Consider the following 26324-nt stretch of genomic DNA (forward strand, 5'->3'; position numbering starts at 1 on the left):
ACAAGGAATGTGCCGATTTGTAATGAACCTCTCGCCAACAAGGGTCACTGTGTGTGTGCCACTGGGTGCGCGGCAAGCGAGAAAACAATTATCCGCGTTCGCACGCACCAGCGTGCCACGCTTCTAGTCTCGGAGGCCACGCTCGGACTTCTCGGTGGTGGCACTAGATGGCGCAGCGTGTTTATAGCGCCTCATCCGTAACACGTTTCGGCGGTGGCCGCCGTCCTGCTATTCTGGATTTTGCCGTTGTGTAGCCATATCGATTCAATGCTAAACGCATTCCCGGCGACAGCAATCGGGAGTTGGGTTCTGTCGAGTGTTTACAGCGTAGCTGTTAAATCCTCGCTATAATTACCATTCCGTCGTCTGCAGCTTCGTCGATCGAGCTGGGGGAGAGAAAGCAGAGAGAGAGTGAAAGCAGAGTATAAAAATAGCTTCGCGAAGCATAGCGCATGCGAGGTGGGGAGGAGGAGTGAGGCAGGTGGTAGTGAGACCCGTAGAACTGCTTCCGACGCCGACCGCGTTTCCCCGCGTTCGCGCCGAACGAGCCTGGTGTTCGTGACTGCAGCCGATGCATCTGGCGGTGGCTAGGTAGGTTTCGACCCGAGTAGTGGACACTCGTCGCTTCCGAAAGACTGAAGAGAGAGCTAGGGGAGCTGCAACCAAGGGTCGCAGAAGAGAACATCCCGAGTTTAAATTGCGGGAAGCTTGGGCGAAGAAATGAAGATCAGGAGGCTTGTGAAAGTGGCCGGCCGATTTGATCGCGATACTACGCAGAACATCGCCAAGAAATCCTGAGCGCCAGGAGTAACAGAGGAGGCTTGAAGATCCTGGGTTGCGGATGCTCAGGAACTTTCGCAACATACAAGGACTTGGGACTAACGGTGCTAATAGGTGCTCGCTTCGGCGGTCCTCTTTCTCGCAGTGGAAAAATTATGCGCGGCTCTGCTATCGCAAACACCAGAGACCAGCGGCGATGTCGGAAGCCCAGCAAAACGCAAACCAAGTGTGTGGTTTGCCACTACTTCACAGGACTTTTCACAGCTCCGCTGGTCTCTGGTGTTTGCGATAGCAGAGCCACGTATAATTATTTTATAAATAATACTTTATCAGACAAAATCACCTAATGTTCCTCTTAGGGGGTCCCTCTAACGTGTGCACCCACTGTTCGGTGCACGAGTTTATTTATTTTTTATTTATTTTTTTGCATTGTACACTGCCTTATCTGATTGCAGCCGCCGCGGCCTCGAATAGAACCGACAATCAGCAATGCTTAGCTGTTCGTCCAACGCGGCCTGAACTTTTATTCGCGTTTTCGAATTTTATTTCGAAGCCAGGAAACGAACCGATCGAGTAACAACGTGTGCATCATTTCACCACCACAGCAACCAGACGCAGCGTGGCGTGGGCACACGGATAAGAATGGGCTCTGGCGGCGTAGGCTTTCCGTACACGATCGATCGCAGCGCCGCCGCTGTGCGGAGGGCGTCCATTCGAGTGGCACGGCCGTCCAGATGTCGTTGCGCGTGGTGAGCGAAGATGCGCCAGGAGAAAACGACGTCGGCGTACATCGTCATTTGCATCTTGGCGGCCGCCCACGTCGCAGCGACCTAGAGAGAACGCCCAGGCGCACGTGGCGAAGGCGTAGAGGCGTACGAAGTACTCGAGGGACTCCCCGCGCATCTCCTTGATCATCTGAGACAAAGAGACAGCGGAATGAAATTGAAGTCACTTACAGTTTCGATCATAAGCGAGGCAACGTGATTGCCACGCCGCAAAAGCAAAAGTGAAATTCCATACACCTCACTGTCCCTGGCCGCCATGAGCATAAATCGTACAATTCGCGCACAAAATATAAAGTTACTGGATATAGTATTCCATATCAGAGCTATTTATATATCAGTAGAAGCAAAATAAAACCCATCGCAAAAAAGAAAATAAGAAACCAACAACTTGTGCTGTACATGGCATTGCAAACTTCCGACTGCATGGAATTGCCCTTTGGAAAGCAAAAATTGTTCGGTACGTGAAATTGCCATCTTCTAAGTGAAATTTACCCCTCAACACCGCAAAGCTATATATGACAGCTTGCTCATCTACCTTATAAGAAGCAAAACCATTAACCTCATCTAGGCACCTCACCGGAAAAACCACTGGGGTTGCCTTTTCATACATGTACATTTTTTTTATTACTTAATAAACGTCTGTCTCTCTCTCTCTCTCTCTCTCTCTCTCTAACTGCAATTTCACCGAGAGATTCGAGACGTAACTATTCTGCGTTTTGGCGAATACGACTTTACAATTTGTTCCTGTAACATGTGTGAGCTGACAACAATGGTCATTGATTGAGTAGTGATTGATAAATATATACTGATTGATCTGCTTATCTAGCTCACAATCGCAAGGAATCTCAATTTTTCGATATTTCCTCATTCCTTGTCCGGCCCTACTCTGATTTTTCCCTATCCGCTTAGGCTCTTCGCCCTTGAAGGAGAGTGAGCTATGCCGTGTTACTGGACCCGCGGGCAGCAGATGATGATGATCAATGGTGAAGTCGGTAGCGACATCTTAAAAAATACTCGGTAGCGACAAGTCATAAAAGGAGTGCATATTAACAATAACACCGCATTTCACGCTTTACACCAGCACTTAAGCAGAATATAAGTCACGGTTGCTTTGAATGCTTTGCGGTCACTGTTGCTTTGCAAGCTTTTGCAAGCTTTGCATGCCCTCTGGTTCAACACTGCCTCACAAGATGCCGCTGCCGTCGGTGTTTGCTGCCGCATAACAGCTCGGTAACCCTATACTGCGCAAGCGGTAACACCGTTTTCTTCTTTCCTTATGCCTACCCGCCTTTCGTTTTCGAAATGGGCAGCACGGCTTGTCCTACCTGGACCAGCTGGCCTTGATCTGACATGGCAAGCATCTCGTACACGAAGGCATCGATCCCGTGCACGTCACTAGTGGTGCTGTTGCGGGACACTCGGCACCACGCGGGAAGCGGGCAGCTCATTGGGTCCTGGCTGTGTGGCCGGCAGACGAGGTATTTGTTGCAGCCTTCGTAGGTCGAGAGCCACGCAGTCATAGACAAGCGCGCGAATAGCCCCTGCGAAGAGAACCAGCCAAGAGAACCAGCTAGGTTATAGCAAAACACCTTTACAACTTGTAATGTGGCAGTGTTGATCAAATACGTAACGTTTCTTTGAATGAACTTTTTTTCACGTCTTGAAATGCGTCTTGAAAAAGAATGCGTATATTTGTTTACTCGCTGAAACGAGTGTGCTTCATTTTATTTATACGCGACGAAGTGTACATAAAGCCACTGGCCAGTGTTCGAGCATCCGAACCAACCTGCACGACATAAGAGCAGAGGCAGCTGGGGTTTATCAACTATTCAGGGGAGTGTGTATCCAACTCATCTGCAAAGAAAATCTTGATGAAAGATGATGTTCTTAAGGATGCCATCTCTGGATGGACAGCTGCCCATGAATCTGAGTGGAATATGTATTGCAATCTGTTATACACGAGTCTCATGCTGGAATTATCATTGCGACACTCCATGCGCATTTCTGCCGTCGCCATGACTTTCCGTATAAAGTCGAAGGGTGATAAAATCGTCGCCGGACGCTGTGTACTGTATGTGCCAGTGAAAGCGTGCGAGGGTGAGCGGGCGATGGCGGCTCAATCTCTCGCACGCGAGGGTTGAAACGGGGAGTAAGGTAGGGGGTTGGGGTAGGGAGGCGGGGGTGCGTTTTACTCCGGCGGCTGCTGCGTAAGGTATAGTTACTGTATAGGCTTGGCCTATGCAGTAACTCTAGCGTAAGGCACGGCGGCGCGTGCCGTGCCATCGAGTGTGATGTGTTCATGCTTGCCCGTTGGGTGATGACACCATGCTTGTTAATTTAGTTTGTAGGCCTAGAGAGAGCGAGAGAGAATAAACTTTTATCGAAAGAGCACGCGAGCGTAGGTAGCTCCTCCGCTCTACATTGGGTGGTCTCCTCAGTCCAGGAGTCCAGCGGCCTTAGCTGCCCATCTCGCTCGGTTGACCAGATTGAGCTGGTCCGTCGAGTCGGAGCTGGACAGCGCTGCCGCCCATTGCCGTGTAGTGGGGTGTGTTATGGGTGGGAGCTGTGGTGTGTTTGCGCAAGCCCATACCATGTGGTAAAGCGTTGCACATTGATCGCAGTGTGGACATTTATAGGAATACAGCGCAGGGTGTAGGCATGGTAAAGACTCAAATGTGGATATGTGTTTGGAGTTTTCGCCATATTACGGCTTCTTCTCGCGTCCGAGCGTTATGTGGTGGGGGTAGTTTTCTTCGTGAAAGGCGATAGTGTTGTAGGACTATGTTTACCTGTTTATACGGCCGATAAAGCTACTATTCTTACTTCTTATAGCTGTCTACTGCTTTGCTATCGCAATCAATATTTCGCTTGTCGGATAAAGTTGAGACTTTTTTGTTTCAACAAAGTCAACAAGAATGTCCTCTGATGCTTCGAAGTATAGTATTTGGGCGGCCGTTATACGAAAACATGCTGCTGGACGGCCGCCGCCTCAAGGGTACTGTCTGGTGTTGAAGAAAGGTACTAACAGCTTGAAAAAGAAGCTCTGGCGCTGACATTCGGCTTGAAGACATCTCACCACTTTGTTTACGGCCGACATGTGGCTGCATAGACTGGCGACAAGCCCCTTACTACAATAGCTGAAAGAAGTGTTGTGACATCCGCCATAGACTGCAATTCTTCTTCATAAGTCTAATGAAATACGACTTTCAACTGGAACCTGGCACTGGGTGCAATCTATGGGATCGCTATCCCACTAAGCAGTCGCGAAGGGCACAGGCGGTACGACTCTTATTAGGGCACGACCACGGTCCAGGCAAGTTGCTCACTGATAGACAGCGACCGTCAGGAATGTTCTTGTTTGCCTTAGAACCACCGTGTTGACGCTTATCAAGCTGAGCAATCAGCACAAAAGTAACTCTGCCACTGTTCTCACCTTAATAATAAGTCTATTTGCGGTCACACCATCTTACGTACATATTAGATGGGACGGTGGGGTGAAAAAAGCTGCCCTAAGGCAGCTTGACCAGCCCACAGCCCCTTATTTGTTTATTTTGGCACACAGCATATCAACACATAAATGTTATATACACAAAATTGGCACAGTGGGTGAAATGTAACAAACAGCGTAATGCGTCTTCGGCGCGCGGCGACGATTTCATCTCCATTGACGTCATACGGAACCTCACGGCGACGGTGACGGCGACGGCGACGGCAGAAATCTGCTTTTGAGTGTCCATATAATTGCCATCGCAATAAAACAAATTCTATTGACAATACAAACCACGGAATAGCATGAAATCACAGCGAAAGGAAGTATGCAAAATTAAGCAAAAATTAACCTTGACGCCCTGGGCCAGCAGGACGACGTGCGCGCTGCCGGCTGTGAGCAGGAGCATCGCGAGCAGCAGCACCAGCAGGAACAGCGTCGAACTGGCCAGGCCGTCCTTGATGGCGCGCAGCTTCGCCACCGACCAGGACACTATCCGAGCTGTGGCGACGTACAGGTGGGCCCTCGACAGCATCACCACCGGGATCTCGACGCCGGACAGCATTTGATGGAGGGCCGAATGCTCACTCGGCGTTCTCTCCACGAGCAGCGTGAGAAGGTACACATACTGCACGCATGGTCCGAGCTCGCTGCACGTTCACGTACGTGGGGAGGCCTTGGGTTCGTAGCGCCATCTATAGGCAGTGTTGCCGTTTTTTTTTTTCTTCCGAGTGTTTTACTAAACCAAACAGGCCTGCCCACCTTACATTCTGAAAAATACTACAGTCGAAGCCAAGAAAAGAAATACTGAAACTACGCGACACTTTAAAATGTCTTCATTATTCCAGACACTGACCGTTTACTAAAAGAAATCAGTACTCGGTTCTGCATGTTCTCTATGAACACACACACTGCGCAGCTAGAAGGATCTGCGCCACAGATAAACAGAAGTATTCGTGAAGTTCATTTATGAAATATTCGTGTAACGGGCGACCGAAAATTCGGTTGTAGTCGTAGATAGTTTCTATGGAGTGGATGGTAGAGCTGCGGGTAGGTCCGAATAATCAAGCGGGCTCAAAAATTCACGCTCCGAAAATCGGTCGACAACCGTACTTGAATTCGTTGAATCAGTCTTGCCCAGAACTGGACCCAAATAATTGTGTTAACAGCGTAGCTGTTCTTAGTCGAGCGTGCGCCGTCACGCAGGTGCAGAGCCGAAGAGGTCACGTGACCCACAAGGGCACCACCTCTCCTCCCGAGAGGAGAGGAGCTGACCAATCGGAGCGCGAGCCGGGGAGGAGGAGGAGAGGTGTCGGGGTGTCATATCAGATGTTTGAACCGACTACCGAAGACTACCACACCGAAAAAAAGAAACATACGCGACAATCGCAGAAACAGAACGACCACAGCTCCGCTGTTTCGACAGATTTCACTTCGTGGAACTGGCAGCATTTTTTTTATTATTAGTCTCAGTACGACAGTCGGGAAAAAGCTCTGGAAATAAGGGATTTGACGATAAGATTGCTAAAGGTTGGCAGGTATGATTATGCGCTGAACGCGAATATATGGCATTCATTCATGTTGAGGTATGTTGTTTATATACCAGGGATGGTATGCGCTGGGATGTGAACTAGTTGGTGACTTTACACAATGTTAAAAAGCTTGGCGTAAGTGACAGCAATTTGCCGCACAAAACGTTTGACGACCCTAACAATAGGAGCGATCGTTATATCAAAAGTATCTTTACTATTTTCTCTCGGCAACTTGCGCGCGAAGATTTGCAACCATAGCAAAACTTCACGGCGGATAAATAGTTTCGTCTCAGCGGCTAATCCGTTATACCGTCACACGGCAATACATATCACGTATACTATAGTTATGGATATTACGAGTTCTCATGTGCTGACAACTGGAAACAGTAAGTCAAAAGATAGCACTCGACTGCCAAACTCATCTCTCCGCAATGAAAAAGAAGAAGAAATACATTGGTGTAGCAAACTATTCATTCATGTCTATATACTAGAAGGGAAAACAATAACAGCAGAAATAAACTCACCGCAAGGTAAAGAAAAAATGCGTGCACTAGCCATATCGTTACAACAGACAATATTGCACGCTCACACAAAGAGCCGCGGCCGCGGTTTCCAGTGGTCTCGTATATAACACGGAAGAGTCGGTGGAAACTACGGGGCAGGGTGGTCGGACTATGGGTGTACCTTTGGGGAAAAAGAATCACCACCCCTTCCACTCCGTGAAGATGGTCGAACAGCGAACCTGTGCATTCGCGGCCGCTTGGCTGGCCCGAACGGCGCTACTTACGGGGGATGGGACACGGCAGCGTCCACGGGCGATGGCGGTTCTAGCGCGTTGCGACGGCGTTCCTAGCGCTCTTTTAAACCCCAGCGCCTCTCCTCCTCCTCCCCAGCGCGCGCTCCGATTGGTCGGCTCCACTCCTCCCGGCGAGCGGGTCACGCGACCTCTCCGGCTCTGCTCCTACGTGTCGGCGCCGTCGACAACGGCGCACGCTCGACTAAGAACAGCTCCTCTGTTAATATAGTTCCAGCGCTCTGGCTGTAATGCACTCTTACAGGGTCTGTATACAGCCCTGTTACATGGTCTATCTGCGACTATCGTGACATGTCCTCATATTTTTCAATGTACAAAGACCGCTAGCCAGTTGACTCCTTGGATGGCATTCACAAGAAACGTACTTCCGGCACAGCTTCCGAGTTACAGTGTCGCGTCCTCTCCGTAGCACGCAATACGTGCGCTGTAATAACGGCGGCAATTCTGTGCGTTTAGTTTTAAAAAGAGGAAATAGAGATGCAAGAAGATTTAAAATTGAAGTTATCAGCAGTGGGCGAACTAAAGCATCAGCCTGGCGCCAATCTTTCGGCAAGGAGAGCTACGTCCATCAAGTCTCTAACGAAGACGGGTTCGCTTGTCGAAACTTTGGTTCCAGGCTGAGGCTTCCCTCGTTCGCCCACTGTGTTCCTTCCTGTTTTGTGGCCACGTTAAATTGCAGTCGCACAGACCACAGTTCACCTCCGATCACAGCGTGCGTATCGCGCCGCTCGGAGCTTCGGACGCCTACGAACACTCAAGTGCTCTTGTTTCACCCCACTTTGTTTGCAGTGGCGTGGCTTAAAACGGCGCGCCTACGCTCTCACCCCTGCGTCGAAAGCGCAGCGAAAGAGGTCAGGAGCGACGTCATCGGCGAGCTCCAGCAGGCTGTGGCGTCGACCGCTGCCCTTGTCCCCGGGTGGCGGTGACCGCTGGAAGCTCTCGACGCCACGACATCTTCTCCGTTCCTCGTCGCCCAAGTTCTTAAAGTAGTCGAGTTTTTCCTCGTCCTTGCTGTAGTCCTCGCTGTCCTGAATCAGCCTCGCCGAGTCGGCATCCTCTGACGAAGCTCCGTCTGTGTCCTTCTCCAGCAGATACCAGGGACCGTTGGCGGACTCCGACGAGGCTTCCTCGACCTCAATGTCCCAAACAGACATGGCTCTCTCTCTCGATTGCAGCCGGACACTGGCCAGTGGCGGCCAAGCGCCCCGGGATCGGCACGAGTAATTTTGAGGCGGCTATATATATCTTCTCTCGGTGGGGATGATGATGATGATGATGATGACCTTATCATCTTTGGCGCATGCCCACTCACGGGAATCGGCCAAGAGTCGGTGGGGGAAATGGCAACACTAGGCGATGGCCCTCGTATTGGCTTGGCTTGTACCTTTGACGTCGATAATGATGATGGTGGTGACGATGATGAATCCAGACATTCAGACATTCCCACAACGGGATATTCGCCAAGAAGTGAGCGGTAGATGAATAAAAAAATGGGGGGAGGATAACAGTACTTGTTCTCATAAAAATATTAACATTAGAAATCATCTTCAATGGAAATGCCCTTAATTTATACTACATATTTATTTATTACATTTATTTATTTGTTTATTTGCTTGGTTATTTATTTATATATTACAATATGTGTGTTTTTCTTTGGAGGTGGCGCTAAAAGCATTTCTGGCTATCCAGGCCTTGCTACCTTGAAGTCAACAGTGACAGTAAAGTTTTCGCTCAGATATCCCAGTCACGAACAGCATAGCTGTTCGTGACTGGGATATCTACTATCCCAGTCCCAGTCCTAATTTGCTACTAAGCAAATCCGCTCTAGTCTTCTACGCACATTCAATCAGCCAAAATACGTCGGAAATATGAGAATACCCAGAAGATCATAAAGAGGTGCATTGGGAGCAATCATAAGTTCAAACGAACAAATGCACCAAGGCACTATCAACGAAAAATATTTAAATTTGTGCAATGCAACCTCTTACAGGTTGTATAAGAATTCCTCATAGAAAATCGATACTGGAACAGCTAACCGTCGACGTGACCCTGCTGTTATTTTCTTTGTGGTCGTTACAATGCGAATACACTTGGCTATGACTTACGGACCTTAACGTCCCAGAGCAACACAGCGCCTGTGAGACACGTGGCTGAGGAACGCTGTGGAATAATTTTCACCCCCTGGAGGGTTTTGCAATTTCATAGCAAAATACCCCATATTTAGGACATTTTTGCGATTGTCATATTATCTCCGATAATTTTACGTTCTTTCATTTGCATCTAGCTTACGGCAAAATAATTCCAAAAGTACACTAATACTAATGCTCAAATGCTAATTATGATGATGATATGAGCACTCTCTTTGCAACAGGGCTGCGACACATTCTGCAAGCCGAACCTATCTGGCACATTTATTTATTTAAACATCTTCATACTCTATAAGCAAGACCTACGCGCAGGATCACCACCCACACCAATGTACAATTTTACAATTGACAAACGCCATCGCATCCACCTTTACATGAATGCGTATCATGGAAAAACTTCATAAGCATTTTGTTTCGTTGTTCATTCTTGGAGCAACTATAGAGCAGAGCGCCTTTTCATATAGCATAGCCGGCCAACACAACAAAGTCAGCGATATTTACACGGCGAAGCTGTATATGAATTGTCTGCGAAAAAAAACTATCATCATCAGCAATGGCTCGAGCCTAGTATAGTCTTCTTCCACAGCTCGTTTGCGCCCCTCGGAGCAAGCGCGCGAAAGCGCTCGTGCCACTGCTCGCGCGTTCGTCGTTGTCGTCTTCTTCCACAGCTTGCTCCGTTCCACAAGTGCTCGAACCTATTTCCCCGTATAGCACACGAGCGCATGCGCGCAATGTCATACGTTCGAGCAGCTTAAGTTCCCCCATAGTGGGTTGCGCAATTTCATTGGGGAACAAGAACAAGCTGAAGTTGCGGTCTATTTTAGCTCCGCCTTCGCCACGGGACGGCCGCGAGTGGTTCGTACGCCCGAAGAACAGCGATGCTGCGAGGAACGACGCCGAGAGCCGAGGCGGCAATGTGGCCGTCCCGGAAAGAAGAACGCGCAAGAGACGGCGCAGATAAAGCCCCTGGTTTTCCAGAGGCTTTGGGGCGCAGAGCCGACGACGCTGTCCGCAACGAAGGCTCGCGAGCGTTCGACGGTGCCTACGCGAGGTTCAACTTCGGATCGAGTTGTACAGCTTGCGATCGGCTGTGGTTCGACAACGACCTCTCCGAAATCAACGGGATACGGTCGCAAGAGCGACGGCACAAGGCGATGGACGTGTTGACTCGTTGCTTTCCCGGCGAGGAGGCCGTTGCGAGGTTTCGAGTGTGCAGTATACGTGCAAGGACGCTCTCGTAAAGGGTAACGCGCCTCGTTTCCGCCCTGCGAAGTGGATACCTTGCCTCCGCACTTGCCCAAGCTTAACACCGTCGAGGAAAGACTCATTTGCGCCGCGCCTTCCGTTCAAGTGCATATACGGCGACTCACGCACGGCAGCGGACAATCTCAGATCAAAGGGCAAGTGGTCAACGTGTACCGATCGACGTGCACAAGACCATGCATAGTTTCCCGCGCGAGATTGCCGACGACGCCACCATCGAGGTCCACTTTCGAAGCCGACGTACAAGAGCGGACGTGCCGCGGCCAGATGGCAATTGGCTGCCCTCGTTTATGCTCGAGCGGTTAGGGCTACAGTTCTACACCGATCCCAAGGTGCCAACGACCACGACGCGCACGTGTTTGGACTTCACCTTGGCGCAAGAACCTGTCCAGTCGTCTTCACCGAACCCATGGCCGTCTACCACAGCGACTACAAAGCAATCCTAACTTTCGTGAAAAAAATAAACAACACCAAAACATTTATGTATCTCCGTGTTGTACATTTAGATATACAATCTATACAGCTTCGCTGGTCATCCACCTTCACAGAGTGGAATGGCTCATGGATTTTTTTTTTATATAAGCGCTGAACATCTTGTGTCATATAGTAATACTAAAGTGAAATTGTTTATGAGAGTTCCACAACAATCTTTTCTGACCGCGCGGTTCACCAGACATTATTGCCTTTAATCACATGAAATATACGCAATTACACGATTAGTAGCATTAGGGCAGGGACAACGTAAAACTATTTCAATCACTGTTGATTCGAAAGTCGCCACTTGTCTTCCATGATAGGTCAAAATGGCTCGGGTCCTGCCTTACGGGCTGGACCTGAGCCATTTTGACCTATCGCGGTGGGCTAATGGCGGATTCGGAATAAAAACAGATTAGAATGGTTTTACAATATTCCAGGCCTAGGTCTCATCCAATAGCTTAGAAAAAAATTAGTAAATAAACAAAAAACATACATTAGAACAAAACAATCATCTCAGGAGAACTTTAAACCAACGAGTATTACCGGTTAAGCCTCAATATATATATGCATGTGTTAGTAGGCAAAGCATGTTCAATTTATTAGACTGTGTGCCCGTCTTTCTTTCTTTTTTTTCCTATCGTCAGTCGAACAGGCAGCGAGAAAGCAGGCGCGGCATCTCCCTGCAAAAGCGAATGAGTCCTTTTCTCTGGTCCCGCTGCCAGCACATGTTCCAGGTGGAGGCGATCTTGAAGCTCACGCAATTTGCCTGCAAAACAACCGCCGCAATGGCCAAGACGAGGGCGATCGTCACGGTGGACGTGAACGAGGCATAGAGGACCACCACGCATTTCGCGCAGTGCAGCATTCCCATCTGCTGGACCTTCTGCAAGAGAAGCCCGTCCGTGGCAGAGTTTTAAAAAAAGAAAGTCGCAGTATCGCCCGAAAAGCGAAGCATCAATTGCGATAGCAAATTAGTGGACAGCTATACGAAGTAAGAATAGTAGTTTTATCGGCCGTATAAACTTGTCAACATAGGAATACTAATTCAATGAACTAGCATGGCGTCATGCGCACACAAGCAAACATGAAGACATCTCACTCGATGACCGCGGAAACTCGCTGTCAAAACGCTGGTGTGAGGAAGCGTGGCCGCAGCTGCGAGCGAACTGACCTTCGTGCTGCGTCTCGCATCAACGCGAAGTAAGCTGCAAAAGCACAACGCACGGAAGACTGTGTCCCCGATGCAGATGGCTTTCAAGATACAGCGGTCCGGGAGAGCACGCTCGGCCGCCCGGGCCTTTACCCGGGCGGCCCGCATAGAACCCCCCCCCTCCCTACCCTCCCCCCGGAGCGTTGCGCGTGACGGAAGACGGCGCACTTCCTTCCCGCTTTCCTCACTTGCGTGCGCGAGATTGAGCCGCAATCGCCGGCTCACCCTCGCACGCTTTCACTCGCACATACAGCATACGGCGCGCGGCGACGATTTTATCACCATTGGACTTTATACGGAACCTCACGGCGACGGCAGAAATGCGCCTGGAGTGGCCATATAATTGCTATTGCAATAAAAGACACTGAAGATAAAGATTCAAATGGGGCTTCAACTGGCGCTATTTTGTATGACATCGTTTAGTTTACTGCGATGTACTTCTCACACAAAGTACTATTGAAATAAAACGGACGTTGAATGTTGCGCACGTGTTTGTCTGTTTAATTTTCATTGTCCTTTGTGCGAAAAGCAAAAAAAACAACAGAGTAAGGATCGAGTAAGACCAATCAGTTCAGGATTGATAAAGTATTCTTTCGACACTATAATTTCGTTAATTTGGCTGTAAATGTTGATTATTAGAAGAAAATTGGCTGTCGTATTTTTTTTATTTTGCCCTGAAGCTTATAGTGCAGGTGCGTTGGTGTGACGTCACAGATTTCATAGCATTTATTCCGTATGTGGGTGTTTGCGGCTCAGTAAAAGCTATCGAAAGTTGGTAAGTTCTATCTTGAGTGTTTTAGAATACAAGACAGTCGATCTTTACCGATTCAATTATTAACTAGGCCTGAGCAGACGTCGTCAATATTCATGACGACACGGCGAGCTGGCGCGGAAACTTCAAGGTGGCGTCACAAGGACCACAACATATTTGCAATATCCACAGCTTTTCTCTCGTCGTATAGTGCTTCCGCCTTGCGCTGTTCCATGAGATCTAGTACCAGAAATCTCATAAACTACGTGCCAGCCTCTCATGACGCCCCTTATAGTGGACCTTTATACGAGAGACGGCAGCGAATTAGGTGGGGCATGAAATTAGGAAATTTTCAGGCACAACTTGGAAGCACCTAGCGCAAGACTAGGGTAATTGTAGATCGCTGGGAGAGGTCTTCGTCCTTCAGAAGACGCAAAATATGTCGTAATATGGACCGAAACGCGAAGCATCTATTGCGGTAGAAAATTATTCGACGGCTATACCAAGTAAGAATAGTAGTTTCACTGGCCGTGTAAACTTGCAAACATTCGCCTACTAATTTAATTAGATTAATAAGCATGGTGTCGCGCGCACACAGTCAAACATGGAACTCGATGACCGCGGACACTTGATGTCAGAACGGTGATGTGAGGAAGAGCGGCAGCAGCAGGTAGCGAATCGACCTTCGTGCTACCTTTCGCTTCAACGTGAACTGAGCGCCGGGAACACAGAGCACACGAAGCCAACAGCCCTCGGTAACCCAGACTCTGTACCCAGCGCACATCGCTTTCAAAATAGGTCCCGCGATGCCGTGCTCAGCCGCGCCATACGAAGCCGCCACCGGAGCAGACGCACCCTGCTGCCTTGCGCGCGACGGAGGACGGCGCGCTTCCTCCCCGCCTTCCTCCCTCGGGCGCGCGAGATCGAGCCACCATCCTTCTCGGCTCAACCCCGCACGCTTTCACTCGCACGATACGGCGCGCGGCCGCGATGTTAGCGCAATTGGACTTTACACGAACATCACGGCGACGACGACGGCAATGCCAACGACGACGGCGGAAATTCACCTGGGGTGTACAGACTATTGCTGTCGCAATAAAAGATTATGATGACGGTGGCTCATTGAACATGTTGGTGTTGGTGGGGGCGGAGAAAGTGGTACCACGGTGGTGGCGGCGGCAGGAGTAGCGGCGATGACCGGGGTGGTTTATAACTCACTACGACAATATATACTGAAGCAGAAATAAATGTCCACTGCATTGTCTCCACTGCATTGTGAACAACAAACTTCTATGGGTTCCCAAAGATCATATGATTTTTTGCCTAGTTTAACGACCTTAATTTTTTTACTTTTTGTAGCACCCTATATACCTACCGGACCAAACGAGCTTTCGTCGAAATTTTCACGAAGGCATAATTTTGGCTTTAAAGCTTGGTTAATGTGTCGAGGCTTTAAACCTGAAACTTTAGCTTTAAGGTTCCCGTGCTCCGTACCTCGATGAGATCGTTGTACCCTGGCGTGGCCAGCACATCGTAGAGGCGCAGGAATATGCGCAGGTAGGACTCGCCTGCAATCAATTTCTTAAACGGCGCCGCCGTGCACGGAGTAGAGATCGGGTCGCCGTTGGACGCTGCGCAAGTCGAGTAGTCGCCGTCCATCATGCCGACAAACAGCCTGGCCGTCGTGTTGAAACGCTCGAGCAACTCCTGCGAACGCAACAAGCACAGCGATGTTTATACACCTTTCTAGTGTTTACACCATGAAGGAAAGAAAGCACTAGGAGAGAGCACTACGCAACAAGATTAAAGCCAAACGAGATGGCAGAACACGTGACCGTAACAGAGCGCGTGGTAGGTTTTAGTGCTCCCGCTCTGCAGGCCGCCATAATTACATCACGGAGGAAAGAAATGATGGGAAATAGCACTGCGCAACAAGATTAAAGCCAAACGAGGTGGCCGGACGCGTGATCGTAACAGGGCGCGCGGTAGGTTTTAGTGCTCCCGCTCTGCAGGCCGCCATAGTCTCCAACGTCACTTGCTAGAAGGGACTCTTGCGCTCATGTTTATGGAAGCTGCAAGCGTGACAGCTTCAGCCAGAAATTGGAATGGAGCTTAGTATATGGATCTGCCCTAAGCTTCGTCCTTCCGGCTTCACATGGATTTGTGACCACAAATTGTTAATTTTCAACAAATTAAGGCGTTGTAAATGCCACAATTCGCCCTAATTCTGCACGCGCTCAGATCCCTGTTGCCTACTGGGCTTTGAGATATAGGATCAGTTCTAAATTTAGGCCAATAAAGGCAGATAAAAGTGCAGTAAATAAAGCCGCAAGAACGTTTCAAGCCACAAGCATGAAGATCAGACAAGTACTAACAATCATCCTCACGCTAACTGATCGATAGCAGCGCTAAAGTCCTCCCTAGTAAATTTTGTAGAATACTCTATGGACGGAGCCATGGGAGAGCAGCCGAACAAGTGCGCATTGATTAGAAACCACCGGAAACCAAATCATTGTCGGCCATTGCGCTCATTCTGTGCGCTGATGTCTTGGGCCGACTTTTCGGCGGAAAAAGAGGAATGAACGGCTTCATGGAGAATTGGCTTGCCGAGGCTGGCTGGCTGACGTAATTTCATAATTTCATAATTTCGGGCAAGCTGCGACACGATTATTTGTGCTTACTTTGACATAGGACTGCTCTCCTATTGACCATAAAGCTTCCGACGACCCTACGAGCAGTCAGGCCTCAACCCGAGAGAGACGGCTGTCCTAACAACAAATGACTATTCCGACCTGACAGATAGGTTGGTCAGGTCGAGGCACCTATCTGTCAGATAGGTGCCTAAACTAACCTACCTAACATAAACTAACCTAACCTAACATAACAAGGTCAGGTTGAAACACGGCGCTCTGCGGTGAAAGAAATCCGAGATGGTTGTCAACCCTAAAGGCTAATGCGCGCAGCAGTAGCGGCGGAAGCAGGAGCGTTATATATATACATGTCCATTGCAGAATGCAGGCCTCTCCCAGCGATCTCCTATGACGCCTGTCTTATGTCAGCGGACGTCATCTTCCGCCTGCAGCTTTCCTAATTCATCACATCCCTTAGTTCTCTGCCGTCCTTGACTGCATCTTTACAAAACTCAAAATATGTATATTAGTCCACCGCCTATCGTCTACATGCATTACATGGCATGCTCTAAAAGTGCGTCGTCAACGGTGCAGTAAAAAATGCACTGTTGCTTCACATATTTTGTTAACGAAACAAATTTTATGCATCGAAGTACAAAAACAATTGGTACGCTAACGTATTTCTTCGCACACTTTGGGAATGAATATATCGAAACTGGTGGCATCCTCATAATTCGTTCCGCGTGGATACTACATGTAGCGAACTCACCAGCTACAATTGACGAATTGTCATACGTGCCGTAAAGTAATACATTAAAAACCTTACTTGGGAAAATTCCTTCATTCTTCGATTATGCGTTTCGATTTCTCGAGCAGGCAGTGTCCGCCTCTTCCGAGTAATCCAGCTCAAAGACTCGAATTGTGCTAACTGCCACAGGTGTTCTTTTTTTTATTTCTGTATATTCTAAAAAGCAACACCCTATATATAATCAAAAATGAAAACTCACTCATTAATTCATAAAGAATGCTTCAAGATTACTCGTGCACGCAAAACGAATCGAGAACCTCGCCAAACTCACCGGGACGCCGTGCGACAGCAGGTAAACGTCGAAGCCGCAGCAGGCGAGCAACGTGAACGCGCGCAGGCCCAACTTGAAGTACGGCGCAGCGCACCACTCGTGGTTCTCGGCGCGGTGCCGGGGGCGCGGCTTGGACCAGGACACGGCGTTCGACGCGCAGCCGTACGCCACCACCCTGGCCAGGAGCAGAGCCGGGACCTCCGGAGCGCTCAACGCATGACCGAGGACCGACTTTCCGTGCGAAATAAATGCGTCGAGATGCGTGGGACGTTGCTGCTCACAATACTAATCTCACGAGCATGTCCGTGGACCACTGGTAAGAATGTGTCCTCGGCCGGTATAATGTAGGGGTTTCGTTTGTGACCGAATATTCTATTCCCTTACCGCGCCACTCAGATTACTGGCGAACTGAGAAAAGGAACAGGCACCTAGCACCACAGCTAGAGGGCGCTACAACGCTCCCCCCAGTAGGGTGCCTCGATGCCCAGCGCCGCCGTCCAGGGTGGAGACAACCCCGCTGGCGCCGCCATATTGTGTCACACGAGCTGAGACTCAGCTACGCTTGCGTTCATAAAGTGTTACTCGCGGCGCGCTTCCAAGTGCTTTGCCTTGATGAGGATTTTTTTATCGGTGTCCCATCTGCATATCTTTATAACCAATAACCGTTAACTCGTCGAAGGTCGAAGACGAAAATGTATGGCGCCGGGAACATGCCCCAAGTTGCCTAATTCAATCACATTTAATATGTCGTGTGTATGTTTAAAATACGCACTATTTTTTTTTGCGCTTCGATGCTTAGTATATAAGGTTTGCGACCCCCTGTGTGTGGAAGTTTTTCTTCTTCGCTGTTGTATTTTGGTTTACACGTCACGCCTCCTTTACCGTAGCCAGCCACTCGCGCACGGCGGTTAGTTTCCCTTGCGTTGCGCGTGCTCTTCGTGTTCGTTGCAATTATTTGACGATATCTACGCGCAATTTTTGCTTTTTTGCCCACAAAAATGTGTGCTGACAGGATTAAGCTGGTGTAAAAATAACTGCGATGTGAAAATAAGGTTTAGTTAGTGCTGTAGAGAAAAATGTAACGTAACTTGTCTGTGTCAATCTTGCGTAGTACACACAAGAAATCAAACGATGCACAAAATACATTTACTTATAATGTCTAGTACAATCAATCATGAAAGAGATATGTACATGAAAAATTATATGTACTGTGTGGCGCCTGAAGGTTATGTTGAAAGACGAGATAAAAAAATTAATTCGCAAGGTAGGCTCGACACACAATTCGGGATAGAGAGAGTTTTTCTTTATTTATTCATTGCATGGGGGGGGGGGGGGTTCAAGTGAGTACATCAACCTTATTACACACAATATAAATCGAAAACAAGAAAACGCAACCGCGGGTAATATTAATCAAGATATCCAGCCAGAATACATACATCAGCTACCATCGAATACGTCGCATCAGCCAAACACATCGATGGCGAGTACAGAACATTTCATAAATATCCATTAGAACACTGATAACTACATTGCAAAAATAAACAACACTGCATACATATCACGTACAAAAACCGTAAATGAAACTAAGACAGTCAAATACAGATTAGCAATGTGTTTCACTTCGAAAATATAGTCCATGATGATGTAATGCTGTTGACTTTAACAGACGGCGCCCATCCTGTCGATTTCCCTCGTACTGGTCCTCTTCAAAGTGTTTCTAAGTACAGGTAAAACAACAAAAGTGATTATTGATATGAAAAGTTGCCTTGTAAATACAGAGAACCCATTACAGTGCTTAAAAATAAATTTTAGCAGAAGCAATGCTGTATTACCTCGCTTCACACACAAGAAATGCACAGGCTACAACAGACACCATGCCAGAAAGCGCCGAAACATTTTGGTCCCATGATGCCCCTTAACTCTACTACACCTGGGCATACCGTGCACAGGCATTTAAAGACCGTCACAGTACCCACTACGATCGGGAATGAGCACGAATGACCATCGGCTTACGATCACCACGCTACAAATATGTACAAGTCTAAAAAATCAGCTATGTAACGTAACACCCTGAGGTCCGCAAGATATCTCCTGCGAAATCAGAAAATCACAATGTTTCGCTTACCACGTGCAAAACAGCCGCTCTCCCCAGACGAAGCACTGCGTTCTTTAGTCCCAAATAACCAGTACCGAAAAAAGAAAAAAAAAAGAAAAAGAAACAAGAGACACACACGATGTGTGCTTCCCGTGAAAAAGGAAAATAGGTGGCTTACCTGACGATTCGTAGCTAATGTAAGACTATTTCGCGGCTAAGCATCTTCGTCAGTCCTTAAAATAAGGGTACACACTGCACCCATCAAAACGAAAAAAGCCTATGCGACGCGCGCTCGCAAACCATACGCTACTCAGACAGCATCGGTGCAGTGCTTACTTAGTTCGTGAGCGAACGTAGGTACGTGAGCGAGGATCAGAGAATACTTTCTTATTTAAATGAAAAACACGGTGCGGTAGTCTAAACATTCTTGACACTTACCTCGCAAATGCAGGAGTTATCCGTTGCCTTCCAGCGATCGCGCTTTACTTGGGCTTCCCATCTCTTCCGTCGCTCTGGGTCCCGGGGGAAGCGAAAACAACGCAGTCCTTTACGCATCGATCCGGCGCACTTGGGAACACAACAGCCCGTCATGTCGACACGATGCACTTGATAGCTTGTCAGTCATGCGGCTGAACACTTGTCTAGCAAGTAGAAGCGTCCGCGAAGCATCCGCGCGCACTGTGCCTCGAACTCAGCACCGGCACCAAGCAATCGCAACGGCTCGCTGTGACACAATATGGCGTCGCAGCGAGAAAGCGGCGGCGCGGGGGCGGTCAAAGGTTGGCACCACCCTGAACGGCGGCGCTGGCATCGAGGCACCCTACCCCCCAGTAGGGATCGAAGGACCCCTACCGGGGTGAGCGTCTGTGGGTTTGAAGGCTCCCTACGCTCCAGCATCACCGACTTTGGCGGCTAGAGATGCGAAGGAAATGAGGCAGCATTAAAAACAGCAAACACCGTCATCGTTCGTCTGGATGTTACTCACCGAGATTTGGCGAGCTCAATGGGTCCCCTAGAATAAATTACTACAGGCAACCGAATATAGCTGCCATCGTTCAGTCACCATGCAAATAATGAATTTGTCAAGTTTTCGCATTCGTAGCTTATGACGTTTTTGTGCCTTCACCAACTACGATTTATCTTTCTAAATTTCCAAGCACTCATAAGCTTTTAAACACAGTAAGGTAATTAGTCGCTCTGCACATCTGCGTGATCATTGCAAATGGTGCCGTTTATAGCGCAATATGTTGCTGAAAAGAATTATTTGGTAAAGTCAGAGCGCTGTATGAGGCCATGAAGGACGAAGTTTAGGCAAATACACGTACTAATCGAGGGTGCTATTCCGCACATCGTCAAATTTCACCGTATTGGTTAATTCTGTGACGGTGGCATCTTGAGCCAATCAGAGAGGCCGTAGCAGCCGTCTGGTCCAATCAGAGTTCACAAGGTGGCGAATTCGACCGTATGGCGGATTTCGACAAGGGGTCATTCCCATGCTGGTGGAACCGCCATACTTCGAGCCCTGAGACGTTATAGCGCCAGAGTTTTTTTTTTTTTTGTAATTTTTGTAGGAAACTGTACGTACGAGCTGATGTTGGGGAATGTTTGGCTTCTAATGTCGATCGCAAGCATGCCGAGTCATGCGGAACATGAGCACTTGGATGTTTTCAGATCTCGGTCACTCTTGCCTCGCCATAAACGATCGCACATGTGACGGCGAATGTCGATTGCGCCGCTCCAATTTTGCCTGCACCGCTCGCTAGGCTGTGTTCTGGCGCTGCTGTCAACTGCATAGAACGTTTCAGCGCAAGATGCCCACAGCATTAGAAGAGAGTAGTTACGTTGTCCCAGTCAGGATTTCCTAAAGTAAACACAGCAAAACTACTAACGGAAAAAAATAGTAATCGTGATTGTTTCTGACTGTTAAATAAAGGTAAACAATATCCAAGCTTCGTTTTGGGGATGATCCTATAATTCACCCTTGTAAATGCCATGCATACTTGGCGCGCCGCACTCTGCTTGAAACACGCTTTATGGGACGAGTAGAGCAAACGAGGCACGCAAGACAACAAGGAAATACGAAGGCATATACTGCGTGCCCCATTGAGCAGTTACACGTCACATAATGCAATACCAGCTAGTCCGTCAGTCTTCCCTTTCGAAACAAGCCACAAACTGGACGCGTTCGGATCAGTTAACAACCTTTTTCATTCAAAAGTATTTACAGTGCTGTGGAGAAATAGATAAATGGAACATAGTGCTACCGCTTCTCCACTAATAAGTTATCCGACATATATGCAAAGCGAGTCCTTAAAGTATGCTGAACCAGACTAAACTAAATCAGTGTTGCTATTTCATTTATTCATTATCTATTTATTTATCCTCACGGCCATATGACATTATAGAAGAAGTGGTAGTGCAACAGATAATTATAGACAACAAAAGTGCTTTGAATCGTGCAATGTTTACTAAGGCTTCGCAAAAAAAAATTCATCGAACCCCGAACCTCATATCCGATAAGCGACCGGGGCGGGTAAGAAAATTGTTCAACTAAACCTGCAGGTTTTCCAAGTACGATCCAGTAGTGCAGACAACCCATTCCTAACCAATTTATCCAAAGCGAAATTTCACTGCAGTCGGCCTTCGAGCGCTTTCCTCGCGCGCCTGTACTCACGTTTATTATGTAGACCACAGTTAGCAGGGCAACAACGGCCATTGGCATGCAGACTTCAAGGTCCAGGTCGACCACCCATAGGTCGTTCTCTGGTGGGCCACGCTTGCTCCGCGAGCGGTCGCGGCCTCCGCCGCGCACGATGACGTCAAATGTGTCCCGTTCCTCGAGCGCACCAGGGCGCTGCTGCTTCCAGTCTCCAGAGCTGACGTCATCCACTGCCTCACCCCTGCGCCGTCTCTGCAACTCAGCTTCGCCCGCGAGCTCGCCGACGTCCTCGAGCAGTATCCAGTCGCCGCCGGTGTCGTCCGCCTCGTGCTCGCACTTCTCGGAGATCGGAACGGTCATGGTCTTCTCCTCCCCGTCTCCCTCGGGACTCCGGGACCGGCCAAGAGCGGCCATGCGTCCCGGCATTGGCACGGGCCTCTCTCGCTTGCTTGCTCCTGAAATAATGGCAGTTGCCCCCTACGGAGGACTCGTGAGGATGGTGACGATGATGATGACAACGACGATAGCCTTATAAGGGCTATCGTGGACATGCCATCTTTGGGCCAGTTGGTGTTCAATGAAAGAGAAAGAGAGAGAGAGAGAGAGAAGTAAGCTTTATTTAAACAGCAGACGACGATGGTCGTCCCCAGGTGGCGTCCTCAGTCCAGGACGTCGTGGAGAATTGCCACCCGTCGCATTCTGTCCACCAGTTGACGCTGGTCCTCAGGGCACGAAAAAAAAATAAAGATTTTTCGTGGCAGAAAAGAAAAAGGAAAGCGCTGACTAATTCAGGACAGCACAAAATACGGGTGCCATACAGCGCCTGCGTTGTCTTCTTGAACTAGTCCGCCTTTCTTTTTCTTTTCTGCGTTGAAAACACTTTTATTTAACCTTAAAAGTATGAAACGAAAATTTTGCAAGCTACACCACAGTAGCCGAAGGAGCTTTGGCCAAGAGTCGCGTGTCGGGTGGAGTTCATAAATGTTTTAGAGGAATGAACTTTAAAATATTCATTACAATGATAATAAATGCACAGGTGAGTAAATACTTCCTTTATTGATTATTGTTCATCCAAACGGAGCATTGCACAACGCATAATGTGATAATCGTCATGATAATTGAGCAAAATTGACGGCACGCAAGAATTAACGAATTAAATTCTACATTACTTAAACCAACAACTTTCGGCAAACCCCTTAAATTGATTAAAACGTTTCTAGGAACACACGCAGATATATTTAGTTCTACCCGCCGTGGTTGCTCAGTGGCTATGGTGTTGGGCTGCTGAGCACGAGGTCGCGGGATCGAATCCCGGCCACGGCGGCCGCATTTCGATGGGGGCGAAATGCGAAAACACCCGTGTACTTAGATTTAGGTGCACGTTAAAGAACCCCAGGTGGTCCAAATTTCCGGAGTCGCCCACTACGGCGTGCCTCATAATCAGAACTGGTTTTGGCACGTAAAACCCCATAATTTAAATTTATATTTAGTTCAAACCCAAATCTGACTCTACGCCACGTTCATTGCTACTACTGTCGTATATCTGACGCGTCTGTTGCACGTTTTCCTGGCCATCCAAATTTGTGCATAGTTGCATTTTTTATTTCCATTCTATTTTTCTTGCGCGAAGAACTTGTGATTGCTGGTTTATTCCTAGCATCAATCGAGTAAACATGTATTTTCTTTTTCTGACCATTCTGGAAATTTCGTTTCGCTTCAGTCAAGGCTGAGCTGCGTGTAAATCTGGAACGGGAATAATGGGATAGGTTACGTACTACGTCTTCATTCTTTATCTGTTGTTCTAGTGTTTGTCGACGCTCGTGTCGGCGCTCGTGAGTTCTGTGCCTACTTCTCGTCCTCGTCTTGTTGTGCGCTAAAATTATCAATCTTGATAGGGAGACGCAGTTTCAAGGTTAAAGTCAAAGTCATGGTTTGTATGGCATTACAGGTACGAAAATATGCATGAAGCGATGTCAGGGACACGGTCAAAAAATCGTTAAAAAAATTCGTCGGCCCTTACACTCCGTGAACATGGTTAACCAGTGAAGCTGAAACGTGCTGCCCCGGTGTTTCACACTGGGTTAATCCCGAGGGTTCATTAAAGTATTTCTCAATTATGAGGTTACACACACGTTCGGCTGCGACGGAGAGAACGACGTCACTGACGGTATGCCCGCAGTCCGCGTTGTCGCTTGCGTTCGATGTCTCGAGTTTGCTTCGGCGGCGTGGTTAGCAGCATTCGCCCGCTATTGCCGCTTGCGATTCTTCGAAATTAAATTGCTTCCAAATTTAATCTGTCTGTTACGTAAGGCAATGGTTGGCTCATAGCCCCTTAAGCAATGGCTCATACCTCCGTAAACGCGGTCTCCCCATTACGACGACAGAAGAAAAGTGAAATTCTACGCTGGAATGATTACCGGCAACGCAGCCAGCTGTGGAAGCAGACGACGGCGACGAACGCTGGAGCAGTGACACGAGCGCGTGCCGAGCACGAGCACGAGCGCAACCCGGGGGGCACCAACGAGCCAGCTGCGGAAGAAGACAACAACGCTCGAGCTAATGCTGATGATGATAATTTTCTGCAAACAGGCGATTTTGCCTAGCCATATACGATTTCGCCCAGACATATAAAGTTTAAAATTGGCTCGATGAAGGTCTGTGCCTCCTAAGAATGGTTGAATGCTTGTGCACATTTTAATTCTCCGACGTGTACTTTTAATTCTCCGACGAAAAATAAGCATAGCGCTGAATGTAAACGTAGCCCTCTGCGTACCAAAACCAATGTCATAAGTCACTTCAGTATACTGGGAGTAATGGAATTTTTAGCTAGCGCACTTTAGGAGGGGCACTACTAAGTTTGACAAGAAGTTTGACGTGTTGCTTCGTATGACTGCTTTTAATCGTTCTTCTTTCTTGCGTCAGAAAGGCCATCTACTCCTCGCGCATAATAACATGCGCATCTACTGAGGCTGGGTTTGTCGGCATCCCGGAAGATACACAAGGTCGCTTCACATAGCAGCCGCGCGTCTCGCTGTCATGCTGTGCTGAACTGCAACGTGCAGACATGGTACAGCCAACACCACCTCGATAGCACAGGCCTACATACTCCGATCTATGACGTCATGCTACCAGGCCCGAAATTTCCATTGCCAAGGCCAGCGTGACGAAAGCGGTGACGTCAAAAATCACTGTTGCTTACGCGGGAGCATGCCCATTAAATTCTATGGCAGTCGTACCAGGTAGCATGACGTCATGGATCGGAGTGCGTATGCCTTCGGAGTGTGTAGGCGGTGTTGGTACAGCTGAGCAACGTGATGACGTCTCAACCAGACAAGACGAGAATGCCGATACTGGTACAGTATGTAGTACACAGCACTAGAAGTCTTGCTTACTCACTGATATGCTAGAAAGTTGGCGTTGTGATCGCGTTCCAGCGCAGCCGTGGCTTACTTTGACCGTAATGTTCGGTAGTTTGTGCGTATTTTTTACAGCGAAAATGTATACCTCTACACCCCAATGCAATTGTCATGTCCGTGGGCAAAGCCTCAACCAATCACAGCGGAAGGCCCGCGCCGTGTGTTCCACTGGGTTCCTTGTAGCACCATCAGATGGCGCTGGCCTCCACGCATCCGCGGCAGCGGCGGCGCCGGTCGTGCGGGGAAACAAAAAAAATAACCAGGAAGCTCGCCTTCGCCCATAGCGTTCGCCGCAGGCGTTTCCCGGTGAAGATTACGGTTGCACAAGCTGCAGTTGCCGGTGTTGGTACAGCTGAGCAACGTGATGACGTCTCAACCAGACAAGACAAGAATGCCGATACTGGTACAGTATATAGTACACAGCACTAGAAGTCTTGCTTACTCACTGTTATGCTGGAAAGTTGGCGTTGTGATCGCGTTCCAGCGCAGCCGTGGCTTACTTTGACCGTAATGTTCGGTAGTTTGTGCGTATTTTTACAGCGAAAATGTATACCTCTACACCCCAATGCAATTGTCATGTCCGTGGGCAAAGCCTCAACCAATCACAGCGGAAGGCCCGCGCCGTGTGTTCCATTGGGTTCCTTGTAGCACAACCAGATGGCGCTGGCCTCCACGCATCCGCGGCAGCGGCGGCGCCGGTCGTGCGGGGTAACAAAAAAAAATAACCAGGAAGCTCGCCTTCGCCCATAGCGTTCGCCGCAGGCGTTTCCCGGTGAAGATTACGGTTGCACGAGCTGCAGTTGCCGGGAAGCGGCAACTGTAGCAAAAGGAGGTGACGTAAGTACACTTTCATATGTAAAAGAAGAACCCGCTTACAACTGATTTTGTCTCAGTTCTAATAGCGCTATGGAAAGGCCACGCATAGTTGGGACTCCCGAAGAGCAGCGTGAGCACGATGAGCGGCAGCGGGAACAGCAACGTCAATATGCACAACGGTGTCGTGCTCAGGCTGGGTAGGACGCAGCGGTTCCTGCCCAAAACAAGCCACGCACAGTTAGGACGCCCGAAGAGTAGCGCGAATACGATGAGCGACGAAAGAAACAGCAACGTCAATATGCACAACGGCGTCGTGCGCAGACTCGGCAGGACTCAGTTCAAGACTACGTCACATTGGTCTATCGGACCAGGTGATACCGCAG

The 26324-nt window shown here is 48.7% G+C and overlaps 2 protein-coding genes across 2 annotated transcripts; both read right to left on the reverse strand.

The window, feature by feature from the left end:
* Positions 1-1304: 1304 nt before the first annotated feature.
* LOC125947290 (uncharacterized) lies at positions 1305-8602 on the reverse strand. Its single transcript, XM_049671707.1, has 4 exons — positions 8223-8602; positions 5405-5680; positions 2891-3106; positions 1305-1695 (listed from the first exon to the last, which is right to left on the reverse strand). Exons 1-4 carry the CDS (start codon positions 8550-8552, stop codon positions 1369-1371), a joined length of 1149 nt encoding a protein of 382 aa, XP_049527664.1. The 5' UTR covers positions 8553-8602; the 3' UTR covers positions 1305-1368.
* A 3274-nt stretch (positions 8603-11876) lies between these two features.
* LOC119458774 (uncharacterized) lies at positions 11877-22228 on the reverse strand. Its single transcript, XM_049670432.1, has 4 exons — positions 21725-22228; positions 16956-17186; positions 14741-14953; positions 11877-12168 (listed from the first exon to the last, which is right to left on the reverse strand). Exons 1-4 carry the CDS (start codon positions 22133-22135, stop codon positions 11926-11928), a joined length of 1098 nt encoding a protein of 365 aa, XP_049526389.1. The 5' UTR covers positions 22136-22228; the 3' UTR covers positions 11877-11925.
* Positions 22229-26324: the final 4096 nt, after the last annotated feature.

This window comes from Dermacentor silvarum, chromosome 7, assembly GCF_013339745.2.
Source record: "Dermacentor silvarum isolate Dsil-2018 chromosome 7, BIME_Dsil_1.4, whole genome shotgun sequence".
NCBI lineage: Eukaryota > Metazoa > Arthropoda > Arachnida > Ixodida > Ixodidae > Dermacentor > Dermacentor silvarum.

Excerpts from the sequence above, each read along its gene's own strand:
- LOC125947290 (XM_049671707.1), bottom strand. The coding sequence starts at position 8,552 with ATGTCTGTTTGGGACATTGAGGTCGAGGAAGCCTCGTCGGAGTCCGCC. Across the intron at positions 5,681-8,222 it reads GCTGCGCTTTCGACGCAGGG|TATGTGTACCTTCTCACGCT; the intron begins GTGAGAGCGTAG and ends CCATGCGTGCAG. Across the intron at positions 1,696-2,890 it reads ATCAAGGCCAGCTGGTCCAG|ATGATCAAGGAGATGCGCGG; the intron begins GTAGGACAAGCC and ends TCTTTGTCTCAG.
- LOC119458774 (XM_049670432.1), bottom strand. The coding sequence starts at position 22,135 with ATGCCGGGACGCATGGCCGCTCTTGGCCGGTCCCGGAGTCCCGAGGGA. Across the intron at positions 17,187-21,724 it reads CTGTGGTCTACATAATAAAC|TCGGTCCTCGGTCATGCGTT; the intron begins GTGAGTACAGGC and ends TCGCACGGAAAG. Across the intron at positions 12,169-14,740 it reads GGTACAACGATCTCATCGAG|AAGGTCCAGCAGATGGGAAT; the intron begins GTACGGAGCACG and ends CTTCTCTTGCAG.